General features: G+C 33.3%; 1 protein-coding gene across 6 annotated transcripts; it reads left to right on the top strand.

Moving 5' to 3' along the window:
- The first annotated feature begins 6863 nt into the window (after positions 1–6863).
- On the top strand, positions 6864–14428 carry LOC140872448 (chaperone protein dnaJ 15-like). 6 transcript variants are annotated; one of them, XM_073275286.1, is made up of 12 exons: positions 6864–6971; positions 7355–7668; positions 8641–8764; positions 10485–10567; positions 10674–10785; positions 10884–10988; positions 11238–11288; positions 12091–12180; positions 12264–12372; positions 12478–12626; positions 12727–12780; positions 13962–14428. In XM_073275286.1, exons 2-12 carry the CDS (start codon positions 7535–7537, stop codon positions 14178–14180), a joined length of 1230 nt encoding a protein of 409 aa, XP_073131387.1. In that variant the 5' UTR covers positions 6864–6971; positions 7355–7534; the 3' UTR covers positions 14181–14428. The 6 variants fall into 6 exon arrangements, with proteins under 6 accessions (XP_073131387.1, XP_073131386.1, XP_073131385.1 ...); XM_073275285.1 differs by having other exon boundaries at positions 6868–7039; positions 7402–7668; XM_073275284.1 differs by having other exon boundaries at positions 6872–7284; positions 7402–7668.
- The last annotated feature ends 1004 nt before the right edge of the window (positions 14429–15432 follow it).

Below are 15432 nucleotides of genomic sequence, written 5' to 3' on the forward strand. Positions count from 1 at the left end.
TTTGAGATGTTCACATGAATATCTCAAATGCAAAAAAATGTGGCCGGTGGATACCCATTCGGGCACTGCCCGAATGTTGTAGCATAGACTAAACCATTTACACCTTACTGTCACTTTTAACAAGTTGGTGAAGCAAGAACCTAACAGACCATACTCTCATAGAGCAATGGCGGAGCTAAGTGCATTGTCCGGGTGGCATAAATTTTTTTTGAAAATTTTTATATATTAATTTTGTTTAATTTTTGTTTAATTTGATTTTAGCCCGGGTAATTCGATTCAAAAAATTAAAATAATGGTGGGCCTAAAATTTTAGTACGGATAGAATGATAATCCTGGCTTCGCCATTGTCATAGAGATATATTTTAGAGAGACCCAAACGTGAACCCTAACCGACTTATAATTATGGTGACGTATAGAGGCCTTGTGGTGGAAATATTTTGTGTTACGATCCCCTCCCGCTAGCCAATCAGCACGAGATCTTTGTTTCCAGTAAGATTCTTCTAATTCCAATAAATGATCCAATTGCTTGTCCAACCTTCTAATTTCCTCTCGTTTGCTGAAGAAACGTGCAGAGAATTCAAGCAGAAAATTTGATTCTGGATCTGTTTAATCTTCTTTGGTAAGTGCCCAAAAGTACACTGCCCCAACCCCAATATTTCAATTGGTGACCACGTGATGTGAGTTTATGAATAAGCTCCGCCGGATATTCGCAACCTATGCTTATAGTATACCGGGGAATATCATTCAACATTGTCCAAGATTAGCCAACCAAGTGGCTCACAAACTAGCCCGTAAATGCTGTTTTGTGAAAAAATAATTTAAGATTCTCGAATGCTATTCTGTTATTTCTCACTAGTTTTGTATTATCAAACTTGTTGAAAATTTAAATATATTAGCTTCTTGCTCAAAAAAAAAAAAGAATTATAAAATTTGGGATATTTAAAGGCCCAATACAACAAAAAAACTAAAATACAAGGGTAGAAAACCGTCGTTAAAGTTGTGTTTGTAACCGATGTTAAAAGTCATGTTGTTAAAAGTGCGATCATCAAAGACAAAGTGAAAAACTGTTGTCGTTTGCAAAAAAAATGTTGTTTTGACAAGACTTTTAACTACAGGGCTTTTAACATCCGTTTTAAGTATGTAATGAACAACATTTTTCTACTCTTGTCTTTTTTCAAGTATACAACAAAAACAAATTAATATACAATTTTTCAGTATTATAAATTACACAAAATTTGAAAATAAAATTTAATATACAATTTTTAATATTACAAATGACTTAAAATTCAAAATCAAATCCTAATTCCTTGCATAAAAACAGATCTATACTAATATCTTGATAAATCTGAAACCCTTTCTTTAGCATAGATTAGCAGCCGGCTCGAGCTAGTGCTGATTTCACAACTACACTTTCTTGACCCAAAATTTTTCATAAAAACCGCATTTATCTTTTTTCCTTTAACTTGTCTATCCAAACTGTAAATTATTTATAAAAAAAAAAAACAAAAACAAAAACCATGAACACAAATCAAGTAACAAATCATAAAACAAAGAGATTTTTAAAGACAAATTTAAGTAGCAAAGTACCATAATTCAAGTAATGAATTGTAAAACATATAAACTTTTTTAACTTGTGTCTTTCTTTACTAGGTCAATAAGAATTATCTCAAGTGAATTGTTGCAGGCAGATCTCAGCACCTACGCTCCATGAAATTTTCAAAGGTTCGGGCACATATTAATTCAGGAGTTTCATCTCATTGAGTGACAAATAAGTGGAATAAATGACATTTAGAATACTAATATCATGGAAAATCAAGAGAAAAAAAGATTATGAGTCCTTAAGAGATATAATAACAAATATAATTAAATAGGCCATCATGTTGCCACATTCTCAGTCATAATAAACAGAAAACAAAAAGGCATAGCTTAATTACTAATCAAAGTTTAAATTAAATAAACAAAAATTACATCATAACTGCTGCTTGCTTTTTCGTCAAAATCAAAATCAAAATCATCCTTCGCAAATCCATGAAAGCATGCTTTGCCCTTGACAGAGAGCATCGGACCGAATCCTTGAGTAAATTCTAAGACATAATGATATCAATCCACTTCAAATTATCAACCAAATCTTTGTTGGAAATTTTGAATGAAATGAGATTAAATGAGACAGAAGCGGAGCCAGGATCACGTAAGAGAGGGGCCAACAAAGAAAAAACTGAAAGCATAAACACAGACGGATAGATTTTTTATTTTTGATTTTTAAAAAGAGAGATATTATTAGAATGAAAAAAGAATAACAAGAGAGGGGACTAAGCCCAAACCTCTCTCAAGATCTTAATAATTAAATAAGTTTCGAGTGAGTTATGATATAAGAAAGTTGTCGAACATGATCAAAATGCTCAAATTGGATTTTTAATTATAGCATCTCATGTTCTGCAAAGTTTTTTTGGATAAAACTTAGTAGATAAAACGAGATTCATTGCATTCAATTTTATGCTAGTTTATTTAACACTATCTACTCTATGTTTATCAATTAAATTACATTATAATTCATGAATATAATAAAAATACATTGATATACACAAATATTTTCGACCAATTATTCAACAGATAGAAATAGTCAAACAAAAATAATCAAAGATGCAAAAATTAACAATGCTAATTTTATTTTTTACAATAAATTTTAGTATTTCTAATATTGATATCAAATGTGTTGTCCCATAATTAAATAAAACAAAGATTTAAAACAAGAAAAAAAATAAATAGAAGAATTAAGAAATATATGCTCTCAAGAAACCAAAACCTAATTTTTTGAAAAAAATGATTTAAAATACACGATATGAAGAAAAAATACGGTGAGAATAATATTCTCAGTAAAAGATACTAGCATACAATATCACATAATATATCAAAACATGATATATAATCAAATTCCACATATACCTCAAGTAATTCATTCAATTGCGGAATTAAAATGATATGCATGACTTTAAAACTTCTGGATTATCATACTCAGATAATCAAAAGGAATTCTTCTTTCTTTCTTCGGTTTGGGATCCCGAGGTTAAAATATCCAACAATCACACCGAACTCTCCTTTCGAGGTGGATGAGGTATATTTTAATCCTCTAAACTCTAGGGCATTATAGTGAGTTAATCGACACTTGTAGTAAATCGCCTACCAAGGCCACTCAACTATAATTTCCAGATCGTCTAATTCAAAATGAATAATCAATCGGTTCAATATGAATGCATATGAAATCTCATGCATTCAAATATCAATTCAATCATAAGTTTAATAAGCATATAAACATGCAATATGTGATTTCTTCTAGAACACTCGAATCAATCCGGATTCAAGTTAATCGTCTTATTTCATTCCAAAGTCGTCTTATACCTTCTTGTCGTTCACAATCTTCAATCTGTAAAACAACAAATCTCAATTCAATATCTATTCAAGTTCTACGATCGATAAGTAAGAAGTCGATACTATACCGGCTCAATCTTCCAAACTGATCGAAGCTGCAATCTCGCAACTCCAAGGACTTCGAATCAATCTAACAGAAGAAGTCACAAGATCAATTTCGATAGCAAAACCTCATCAAACTCAGTATAATCAAATCAATAGAAACGATATCCCGAAACTCAAACTGACGGCATAACAGCTATAAACTGATCAAACCAAAATTGCAGACATCAGAATATCAATTCCAAATACTCAAACCAATCATCCAACATCATTTCCAAGTCAAACCCAACACATATCAAAAATCTAAGTTTCGAAAATCATAAGAAAAATCATATCAAATTCGATCGTCGAAATTTCTCCGAACCGTCTTAGATATACTATCACAGCTACCTCAAGAACATCATCTCCGAATTTAAATCAATTCTAACAACATCCAATATTTCAACCTCTTAGAAATAAGAGAAGCTTACTTCCAAACGGAGCACTCGATGCTGTGATCGCAGATATCTACTCGAGATTGAATTCCAACGGACGGATCGAGATAAAAATGAAATCACAAAAGCTTGGGGAAGCTTTTGTCGCTTCAATGGAGGAGGGAATGGTTGGAGGTGATGAAGGGATGAAGTGAAGACTTAGTCAAAGTCTCAACCTTATAACAAAATCCATCTTTGCGTTTTAGTCCCTGAAATTTTCAAAAATTACAAAATAGACCCTGATCAATAAAAAGTCGGCTTTCGAATTCTGAAATCACTGATTATCTCAAATAAAGTCAATTAAGATAATTTGGGGCGTTACACCATGAATCTCCGAGTTGAGATTTTGCAGAAAAAGATCATACTTGGCTTCCGAGCTATTGGCAAAATACGGGTAATAAGGTAGCAGCTCAAATAAATTATGTTGGTATTCGTCAATCGACATGTTTCCCTGCTTCAAGTTCATCAGCTCATTCACCTTTGATTATCGGATCGTTGCAGGAAAGTACGTTCTCTAAATGCATTACGGAATTCGGCCCAAGTAGTTGTGCCTCGCTCATATTTAATTTGCAGCTTATGTGTCTTTTATATTAGTGTTATTTCTAGAATATTTAAGCAGCAGAATAAAAAAACTAAAGACACGGGATTTTAACGTAGTTTGGTTGAAAAACCTATATCTACTGGACCACGCCTAGATATCAAATGAATCCACTAAAATTGAATATGTTACAATCACATAAGTACTTATTCAATAACAAAAAAATCTCTCTTTTTATGACACCTTTATGATGAACACTTTTAGCAGATTCACTTGGCAACACCACTCGTTTTTTATTCCGATCTCTTCGAACTTTCTTTAATGCGGTGGATTGTTCTCTTTCGAGAACGTCACCTTCCTCTCCCGAGAAATGTATCACAACCTTCACTTGTAAGTTTGTGCCACGATCAAGCTTGTACTCTGAACTTAGAATGCATTTTTGTGATACTTTTCTCAGCTTGTCTCACTGGATATCGGGACACTTAGTAGAACACGTGTTTTTTTCACCAGAATATGTCCCGCACCCTCAATGATGTATTATGCCCATAATATAATATTGAACATTCTACAGATATCTCATGAGTCTGTTTCAAGAGATATACTCACTACATTTTATCTTCATGCTTATCAATATCAAATTTATATCACATTGATACTTTCGATACCTTGATCCATGTACCTGGACAATTTCTTAGCACTTATACACTCATGCACATAATATATTGTTATAAATATTAGTATAAACATAAGACTATCTTCTAATCATATATCTCATGCATGATAATATCAAGATAACAATATTTATCATCAACAACTAATCATTAATATTCCAATCAAACCAAAATATCTAACTAATCTAGATAATATCCACACACCAAAATAACAAAAACAAGCCAATCAAAAATTACGTTTAACATGTATAATAATAAGTCTCGACATATTCATTGAAAGCATAATAACATGCAATAATTGATCTCAAATTGAGTTTATCATAATTGATTATATCAAATCATATTATAACTTGGTGAATCCGCTGACAAAACATTGAATAGAGATAAAGTGTATAATTAGTCAAAATAAATGATCTTAAAATCTTTAAAAAAATTCTCATAGTGGTAACCAACTTTATTGATGGGAGATTACAAGATTTTAATTGATTCAATGTGACAATTAAATTATGAGAATTTGAGTTAACACTCGAAAATATTTCGTATTCATTCCTAAGACGAAGGATGTTGTTGCATATTATTGGATAGATGTTAAGTTTTGTATTTTAAATGGTTAATTTGCCTGGAAAATATGAAGTATGGTTGGTAGGATACTCTTAGAAACAAGTCATCAATGTAGGTGTGAGGACGTGTCGTCTAAAAAAAATACTAATAAAGTCAAAAGTGTGTTTCATGACAAAAAAAGAACACACTCGAATCCAATACCAACATACAAAACATATGAAACCTTGGAAAACCAAGTTTGTTTGAACCAATCACGTAACACATATTAGCTCTGAAGATTACATCCTCAAAAGACTTGGCATTTCTAGTGATCCAAAATCCAAATGAAGTAAACCGTGGGGAAAAATGTCAATGCTCGAGCCTTCATAGCGTGAGACGTGAACGATACCTAGATAGGTAGAGATGACCAAACACATAACATGACGTTAATTTGCGTACCTTAATCTAAGAATATAGATCAATAATTCAACTTCATTGTTTGTAATAATTATAAATGTACAACCAATTTTACAAGGCGAATGTCATGTTCTGTCTCTTTTTAAAAGTATTACTTCTAAACCAGATCAATTCGTACACGAATATCTTTGTAATTTACATCAAGATTGTACTTAAATCAATGGATAAATTTGAGGTATTAAGGGAGTGTTTGCAATAGATTGTACTTTTGTAGAAGTGATTAATTTATAAATTATAAAAAAATTAAAAAAAATCAAAAGTTGGTAGTGTTTGGAAATAAATGTGAAAATCTAAAAATCAAAGTCGAGTAGTGTTTGATAAATAAGTGATTAGATTGATTTTAACAATGACCTTCTTATTAGAATCACTTTTGAAGAATCATAATCACCACATGACTAGCTTTTGGATTTCAATTAAGTTAAACATAAACTAACACATAATCTAGGTTTAAAAAACACACAAAAATAATTTTTTTAAGCCAAAAGCTAATAATCACTTTTTTTAGTGATTGCAAAGACTTCCACCAACTGATATCAGATTCGATGTCTAGTGGTTTCTTCTAATGTATATGAGGATTGTACTTATCATTTTTTGAAACTTGTGTATATCAAAATTGTACTTATGACTTAAAAATAAATAAATAAATAAATAAAATAAACAAACGAACGAAAACTCGTACACGAACATCCATGACAGTGGATTTGGAGTTTGGAACAAAAAGCGAAACATAATATTTGAACCTCCAGTGTTGCAATACGAATTTGCTCTCTCTCTCTCTCTCTCTCTCTCTCTCTCTCTGTTTGTGTGAGCGCATCCCGCTATTTCTCTTTGTATCATCGTTTCGCTTGTCTCTTGACTCACTCGCATGCCAGGTCAATAAAACTTCGATTTCTAGCTTCTTTCTTACTGTTTACTGTAATCTTTGCTGTTGTTTTTTTGGGGGTTCACGTTTCGTGCTTGCAATTCTATGTTCTCGTAAAATAGATTTTTCATTATTGTCTTGATCATTGCGGAATCGATTCATTTGGGTACTTTCTCCTTATTTTTGAGGCGATATTTGAAGTGATCCAAAAATTTGAGTTTCGCTCGCTCATATTCCACCTCGATTATCGCGAAAGTTCTGTGCTTTTTATTTTATATTTTATTTTTTTCCGTTTGGATTTTTAATTTTTGAAATTTGCTTGTAGATTTGTATAAAGAGGGGTTCTAAGATATGTGGGGTAGTGCTTTTCAGATATAGAGAAGGAAAGAGATCAACCGTGAAGGAAGCAAGAAGGAAATGAAAACACATTAGACATAATTTTGGTGAAATTTGCAGAGATATAATAGAGAGAGAGAGAGAGAAAGGTTTAAATTTTGGGCTAGAGATGGGAGGCTCGAAAGAGGAGGGGCCATCGGCGGCAGCGCCAGTGTTGCGGCGGGATCCGTATGAGGTGCTTTGTGTTTCTCGGGATTCTTCTGATCAGGAAATTAAGACCGCTTACAGAAAGCTTGCGCTCAAGTAGGCACTTCCTTTCAATGATCCTCTTCTTTTTCGTTTGAGTTTCTAATTTCTTAGTATTAGTATTTGAAATTTTTGAAGTAGAATTTTAGCTCATACAACACTATGGAAAACCTTTGAAGTTTGGTGGAAAAATGTGTATAGATGCACTATGAGAGAAATATGTTTGTTTGCTTTCCTACTTCATAACGTCGGTAATAGTGATCGTTAAGCATTCAACCACATATTTTTTAATTGATACTTTATTTAAACGTTAATGATGATGAAATTAATTTTCAATGATTGTTGTCATTTCATTTCTTAACTTGATATACTAGTTTTAGTATGCGTCTTTTCTTGTGGGTTTCCATTTTGAATAGAAAGTATGCAATGTGTTTATATGAAGTTGCTGGGTTTTGTGATGTTTATAGTTTTCTATATTGTCGGTGGTAGTTCGTTGTTTATTTTTTGATGCCTTTGTATTGATTGTTTTGGGATTGATGGAGATGAATTGGAAGTTCTAGTGCTTTTTAGTGTTGCAGTCATCAAATTAGTCCTTTAGCTTTTTATCAAAGTTCTCTTTTTTGCTCTTTGGATTTTTTTGCTAACCCAAATCTTATGTTTGAATATGATATGAAGTTGACTATGCCCTGTAGCACATATGTTACTCTTTTGCCTGTGAAGAACTTTGGTTTATAAGCCTATTTTCTCTTGAAATGCTTGTGTTTATTTTAGTTTGATATGCTTTACTGCAACCAATAATACGTTAGACAGGCAATAAGCGATGGATTTTGATGGCGTGCTTGTGTTAAGTTTTGAGTAGAACTTTTATTCTCCACTCAGTGATGATGTAAAAGAATAAACAACTTGACAACTAGGGAATTCTGGACTTTTTTCAACTCAAGAATGGCTCACATGCTCCATCAACAACAGAATGTGGATTCTGAGAATGATTTCTTGAACTGGTTAACTAACAAACCAAGCATTTGATAGGTATCATCCGGACAAGAATGCCAGCAATCCTGAAGCTTCCGAGCTTTTCAAGGAGGTTGCATATTCTTACAGCATTTTATCGGATCCCGAAAAAAGGAGACACTATGATACTGCTGGGTTTGAGGTGACCTTTTGTCTCCTTAGTAACATCAGTTAATATTTTTGCATTTTTCCAATCTCTTAACGTTAAATGTTTTGTGGACAAATATTTACAATACCGAGAAATTTTATTCTTTCACAGTATGTGGACCTCAAGTTTCGGCCAAAATGTTTCCACGAACTTCTTTTCAGTTTTGGGCAAAAAGCGAAACCAATAATTGTTCAAAAGGGAAACAAATATGTATTGGTGCTCAGAAATTGAGAACATATGAAGTTATGCATTTTTAGGTTTCTAGTCTATGTGATGACGTAATATGTTATAGGCAGTGAACGCCTATAAAACTAATTATGATTCCAATGCTGAAGGTCAAACATAGAACTTATTCTCCTAATTATGGGGCTACTTTTTTGGAGTTTGTGTTTGTTTCTTGTTTTCATTGAAAACTTCTTCCTTTAGGCATGTTGAAAATCATAGAAAATGAAAATACTGTCATTCATTGTCAGTTTGTCGGACACAAGACATTTGATTCACTGGTTTCCTTGTCCCAGCTCTTGTATAAAATTTCTGGCATCAGTTGTTCAGAAAACTCGTAAGTTTCCTGTATTGTGGGGTATTGTTTTATGAGTTTAACTTATATGCACTGGAAAAAGTACTTTCGCTTGTAAAATTGAAGAGTAACTTCCGCTTATAAAACGTAAGAGTAACCTTAGAGCAATTTACTACACCCTTGCTTACTTTTCCGTCTCCATAAAATTGGATTGGACGTGATAGTCATGTTTCAGGTGTCGTGATATGTCCCCTTCTATTTTAACATGGTGGTGTGCTATAGAATCTTTTCATGGCCATTTTGAGACATGAAATTCCTTAAAGTTTATGGAAAACATAGATAAAATGGATTATTTTATGCCGTGTATCAATTTAGCAATTTGATTTTTTCTCTGAAGATGAAATATTTGATGTATTTACCGAGATGGTGAACAGGTTACAGGTGTTTCATCTTTTGTTGAGTAGACAAATGTTTTCTTTCCGTGGCAAAATAGAATTTATTTTTCTGCATCTGCTGAATTTTTCCTTAAATTATTTTCTGAAGGATGAACAAATGTTTTAACTCTTGTTGTGTGGACAACAATATTTCCTGTCCCTGCGAACCTTTTTCTTGCACGACTTGGATTCTTAGCAATTTCTTATTGGTGAAGGCAACAGTTGTGTCTTAGGCGCTGTATTTGTGGGAATAACTTCTATGCTAGGAAATCGAGAGGAAGTTTTATTTTTTTGATACATGCTGATGAAGGTGGACTCGGATTTTTATATTGAATCTTCATGGCTTAATAGTCATACGAGCGTTTTCATAATTGCTGTCATAAGTATTTAAATATCACCTATCCAAGACACGCATACCAAAACAATTTATCGAAAATTTTGATCATCCTCATTATCAATGATACAGACTTATTCCAATTTTTCAAAGATAGATTCTTGTCTTTAATACCTTTTTGTCGACCCGGAGCATTACCATTGAGGTCAAAGCATATAAAAAACAATTTATAAATATCCTGGCATATGAGTTGGTATAATATTTACTCTCTTAGGTTACAAAAGCCTTCAGCTTGTGTGGACATTATATAAGAAATTTTCGACTAATGCAAACTATAATTAAAATCGACATCTCCTTATTAACTCAAATTGTTTCTGTTCTGAGTAAAACTGGTGAGCATCTCTTATTTTTGCTTGTCATGACAAAAAGGCCCTTGAAGCCGAAGGAATGGATATGGAGATTGATTTGTCCAATCTTGGAACTGTCAATACGATGTTCGCAGCTTTATTCAGGTTTTATTCTTTCTAATCTCAGATTCTGCATGATTAAAATAATTTCTATGTAATTTTTTTTTTTTAAAAAGTTGTATGTTTATTTTATGTATATTATTTTGGACAGCAAGCTGGGTGTCCCCATCAAAACTACAATTTCCGCTAATGTTCTTGAAGAGGCTTTGAGCGGAACTGTCACAGTTAGACCTCTTCCTGTTGGAAGTTCTGTTAGTGGCAAGGTACCTAGCCCCTCGTCTGGACAAGAATCATAGTTTTTGTCTGCCATCTATTTTTCATTCTTATATTTGTTTATTTTCATCTTTAATACATTAAACAGGTAGAAAAACAGTGTGCTCACTTCTTTAGTGTGACTATTAATGACGAACAAGCAGAAGCAGGTGTTGTTGTTAGAGCTACTTCTGCTGCGCAAAGCAAGTTCAAGGTGTGTATTTATGTTATCTTTGAGTTCAGATCTTGTGTTATCTGACATATTAGATTTTCTTTTTGTCATTCACCTGCATTGAGGTCCACTTGAAGGTTGAAATAGAGAAGGTTCCAAACCATTTTAATTATCTACTTCTTCTAGTTACCAGAAGACTGAGAAAATTGGAGAGAAAATTTTCTTTCATGTGCATACTGATGAAGCCGACTTAAGTTTCTTACTAATGGTTTTGTTACATGTGATTTTCAGCTCTTGTACTTTGAGCAAGATGCAAATGGAGGGTATGGGTTGGCCTTGCAGGTAATTTTCCACTTTTGGTTGTTAATGACCTCACAATTTCTTTACCTAGATCCTTTTCCCAGCTTGAAGATAACCTCTTCCATCCCAGCAGCTACTTCACTGTGCACATGCATGTGTTACAATTTTTTGCTTAATCAAGTATAACAGATAAATGAATGGCAGCATTTGTAATGCGCTGTTTAACTATTTCGGTCAGAATGCCTCTTGTGTTGACCTGTCATTGGAAGTGAAAGATAATATTAGGAGTGAACAGTAACTACTGGCAGGCCAAAACATATGGCAGTCACTTGATGGGCAAGAAAGAATCTGGCCAATCTTTTACACAGACTATCCATGAATAAATCAATTGCAAAAGTGATGACATATGTGAGGATTTAAATATTCTGCTTCTCCCAAAAGAGAGAGTAATAAAGAGATCACATTGTGACCCTTAATTTTTTCTGGGGAAATCATAAGAGTAAAAGCAGAAAGGTACTAAAAAAATGAATGTCTGAGTTTAAAAGAGAAGAAATAATTCGTAATATTGATGAAGTACTGAAACTTGGCCTCAGCTTTAGCATGCCAAAAAACGGTTGACTGAGAGAATCCTATCACTTGGGATTGTTCCATGTGATACAAGTTAAATTCCTTTCCTGAACTGCTGACATGCAAGCCAATAATTGTAATCTTATAATTGGTGAAACTCTTGGCCTGGTTTCCTCTCGGATTTTTTGGGTTTTCTTTGCTATTAGGGATCTTTGTGTATCCGCTCCTTTCTGATGGCTTTTTTCTGCATTATGTATGCTCTGGTAAACATGTATAGGAAGATAGTGAGAAAGCAGGCAAGGTTACCTCTGCTGGAATGTACTTCTTGCACTTTCAAGTGTACAGAATGGATTCAACTGTGAATGCGGTATATAGTTGTTACCTTTTCTTTTCACTGAAGATGCTTGCGCAACTACTTTTGCTGATAAAGGCAGTAGTTTGATGGTGTAGTTGGCAATGGCCAAGGATCCTGAAGCTGCTTTCTTTAAGAGACTGGAAGGACTTCAACCTTGTGAGGTCTCACAACTAAATGCTGGCACACACATATTTGCTGTTTATGGTCAGAAGCTTGTTTATACGTGTTCCTTTTTTCTGAGTTTTATTTTTAATTTTTAGAAACCACTTAAGATCCCTCAAGCAGTAATATTTTACCTGGTTCTTTCAGGAGATAACTTTTTTAAACCTGCTACCTACACAATTGAGGCTCTTTGTACAAAGACGTACGAGGATACAACCCATAAATTAAAGGATATTGAAGCTCAGATTTTGAGGAAGAGAAATGAACTACGCCTATTTGAGACAGAGTATAGAAAGGTATTCTCCCTCGTGAGTCGCGCCTCGTTTGCCATGAAAGTCCATTAGTAGGAGTTAAGCATTGTTTCTCGATACACATCCTTTTTTCTCTCTATTTCAGGCATTGGCTCGATACCAAGAAGTAACGGATAGATATAGTCGAGAAAAGCAGTCTGTAAGTTTTCTTGCCAAGAAATTGTTACTTAAGTGTAATGTTTTGCTGTTGTAGTGTCGTTGCTGTTTATATTCCTCACTCTGCAGCTATTACATTTTCTCCAGACTGTTTTATTGATAGAGTTGAAAACTACCGTAAAATGAGAAACATTTTCACCTAGCATCTACACAAGATTAAAAACTGAAACATTTTCAACAAGCATTTACGTGTCTTTGACTCTTTAAGTTAGAAATTTTGGATTCTTCTGCCTTTTGACAATGTTCAAATGTAATTTGAATCTCTGTTGTTTTTTAACTGATTGCCTCTTAACTGTTGCTCAAATTGTGTCGAAAGATTTTTGAGTTACTATTTCTGCTTTCTTCATTTATTCACCGGAAACCGATAAGCCTTTTTTTTTTGGTGGAGTCGTGAATTCATATACAAAATTGTGGATTGAAAGCATGTTCAAATTGCATTGTCCACTTGCTATTAAAGATAACTTCGCAAGTCACGGTTTGTGGCAGGGTACTCCTAGAAAGTTGACATGAGCAGGAGTTGAGGTTTGCATTCCTAGGTTAATCTGTTTCCATGGATTAGTAAATGAGATCCTTTGGGTCGATCGACCAGATGGGTATATTCAAACCTGCTTTATATCAACTCCTAGCTGCTAACTTTAGTTTTTGATGTTATATGCATGGCCAACTTTTTGCAAGGATACGTTCCTTAAAATGTCAACTAGTCATAGCAGCAAATTGTGTAGACCAAGTCTTACACGAAGAAGTGGAGGCCTTCTCAGGCTCTATTGTTGTCTTTTTACCCATACAAGTCTTGCAAAAAATGCAATAGGCTCCCCTTGTTTTAATGCCCTCTTTTGGTGCCTATATCGCTTCCCCATCTTAATAATTCAGTGGAGAGCAGGGCAGGAATCGGCTATCGACCTGGAATTCCATGGCAAAAGTGCTTCATTTAAGAACTCTGTTTCGAGATGAATTTCTTTTATATAACTCTCTTTCTGCTGAGGTTTTTTGCACGAGGCATTGTGGTCATACTGTCATGCTCTGGAGATTTTCATTCTCATATCAATTTGGTTTTTTCACACCAAGTAGTGAGCAAACACACATCTGTTGAACTAGCTTGCGTTGTTGGTTGCTTTTTCCCTGGTCATTGAACTATATCTTTTCATTTATCTAATTCATGAACAGGTTGACGAGTTGCTAAAACAGCGAGATAGCATCCACTCTTCTTTTACAGTGACAAGGTCTGCTACTTCGAGTGGGAGCGGACAATTCAGCAACGGAAGTAGCAGCAAACACCCCGGAGAAGATTTAAAATCTGAGAGTCCGGGTGAAGAAGAAAGTTCAGATTCGAAGTCGAAAAAGAAATGGTTCAATATTAACATGAAAGGGTCCGAAAAGAAATGAGCCTAGTTGTACTTGATACTTTAACTTCTTGAATTTTATTCTGGCTACAAGATTTTATACCTCATTGTCCCCTGTCTAGACGGGGTTTGGTCCATCCTATACGGTTAGGGATATGTTACTGTAAAATGGTGAGAAATGCAGAGGCTATGATTTCATTCTATTATAATTCTTGGTTAGTTCTGTTCAATATACCAAGTTAACTCTTTTTTCTATTTTTTTTAGAATATACCAAGTTACTTGTTGGAGCATATTATAGAGAAATTGGTTTATGTTGCAATGTTTATTTTGCAAATTTTTTTAGGTTTTATATAGAAATAATGATTTTTTTTTCATTATATTGGTGAAAGGGTGTGAAATAAATTTATTTTTTTTGGTTGGTCTCTTTACAAAAAGAACTTTTTCCCCCATTGTTGCCTTAATGAGATTAAGACTAATTATAGTTTTATTTAAGTTGACTCATAATGGTGAATGACTGTGCTTCAACTTATTTTATTTTTTTCCCCAAATAATTAAAGATCTTAGGCATCACCATATTTGGGTCCATCTATATCGAATATTTCTATAATATTATTACTCAATCATAAAATAAATCAGATTTTTTTAACAGGGTCTATTTATAATTAGTATAAAAAATGTGTTACCATTGCCCACAAAAAATAGTGTATATTTACTGAAGAAATTTAAATTTATAAAGGATGTAACTAAAGTTGCAATTAATTGCAGGTTTAAATATTGTGATACGTAACTTTGGAGAGATTGGATCTTAAGCCATGAAGCGCCTCCAAGACTTCTATTATTTTTTAGGAAAATTTGCAATTTTTCCGGTCACCTTCACATTTTCAATCATCAACATTGAAATTTCTATCATATGATAAATCGTTGAATTCGCATTTTCGAGACGACCATATCGTAAAAATTTCATGTCAATCAAAGTTGTTTTAGGCACGGGTGCACGTGGATCCCCGCATCCAATTTTAGGCATTTTTAAAACATAAAATTGATATGGCGTTAGATGCAATATTATTGGATCGATATGATTATGATATTTACGGTGTCACATCAACACTTTCCTAAAAAAAATGCTAAAATTTTAAATAAATAAAAAGATATTGAACTAATATTAACTTTGAAAACACGTTACATCAAAAATTACATAGAAACAACATTGAAAGGCCAAACTAAAATTTCTTTATTTTTTTTATGGAAAGTTCTTTTCTTAAACGAATTAGACATATCTATGTCAATATAAAAA

Source organism: Henckelia pumila, unplaced genomic scaffold, assembly GCF_033568475.1.
Source record: "Henckelia pumila isolate YLH828 unplaced genomic scaffold, ASM3356847v2 CTG_466, whole genome shotgun sequence".
NCBI lineage: Eukaryota > Viridiplantae > Streptophyta > Magnoliopsida > Lamiales > Gesneriaceae > Henckelia > Henckelia pumila.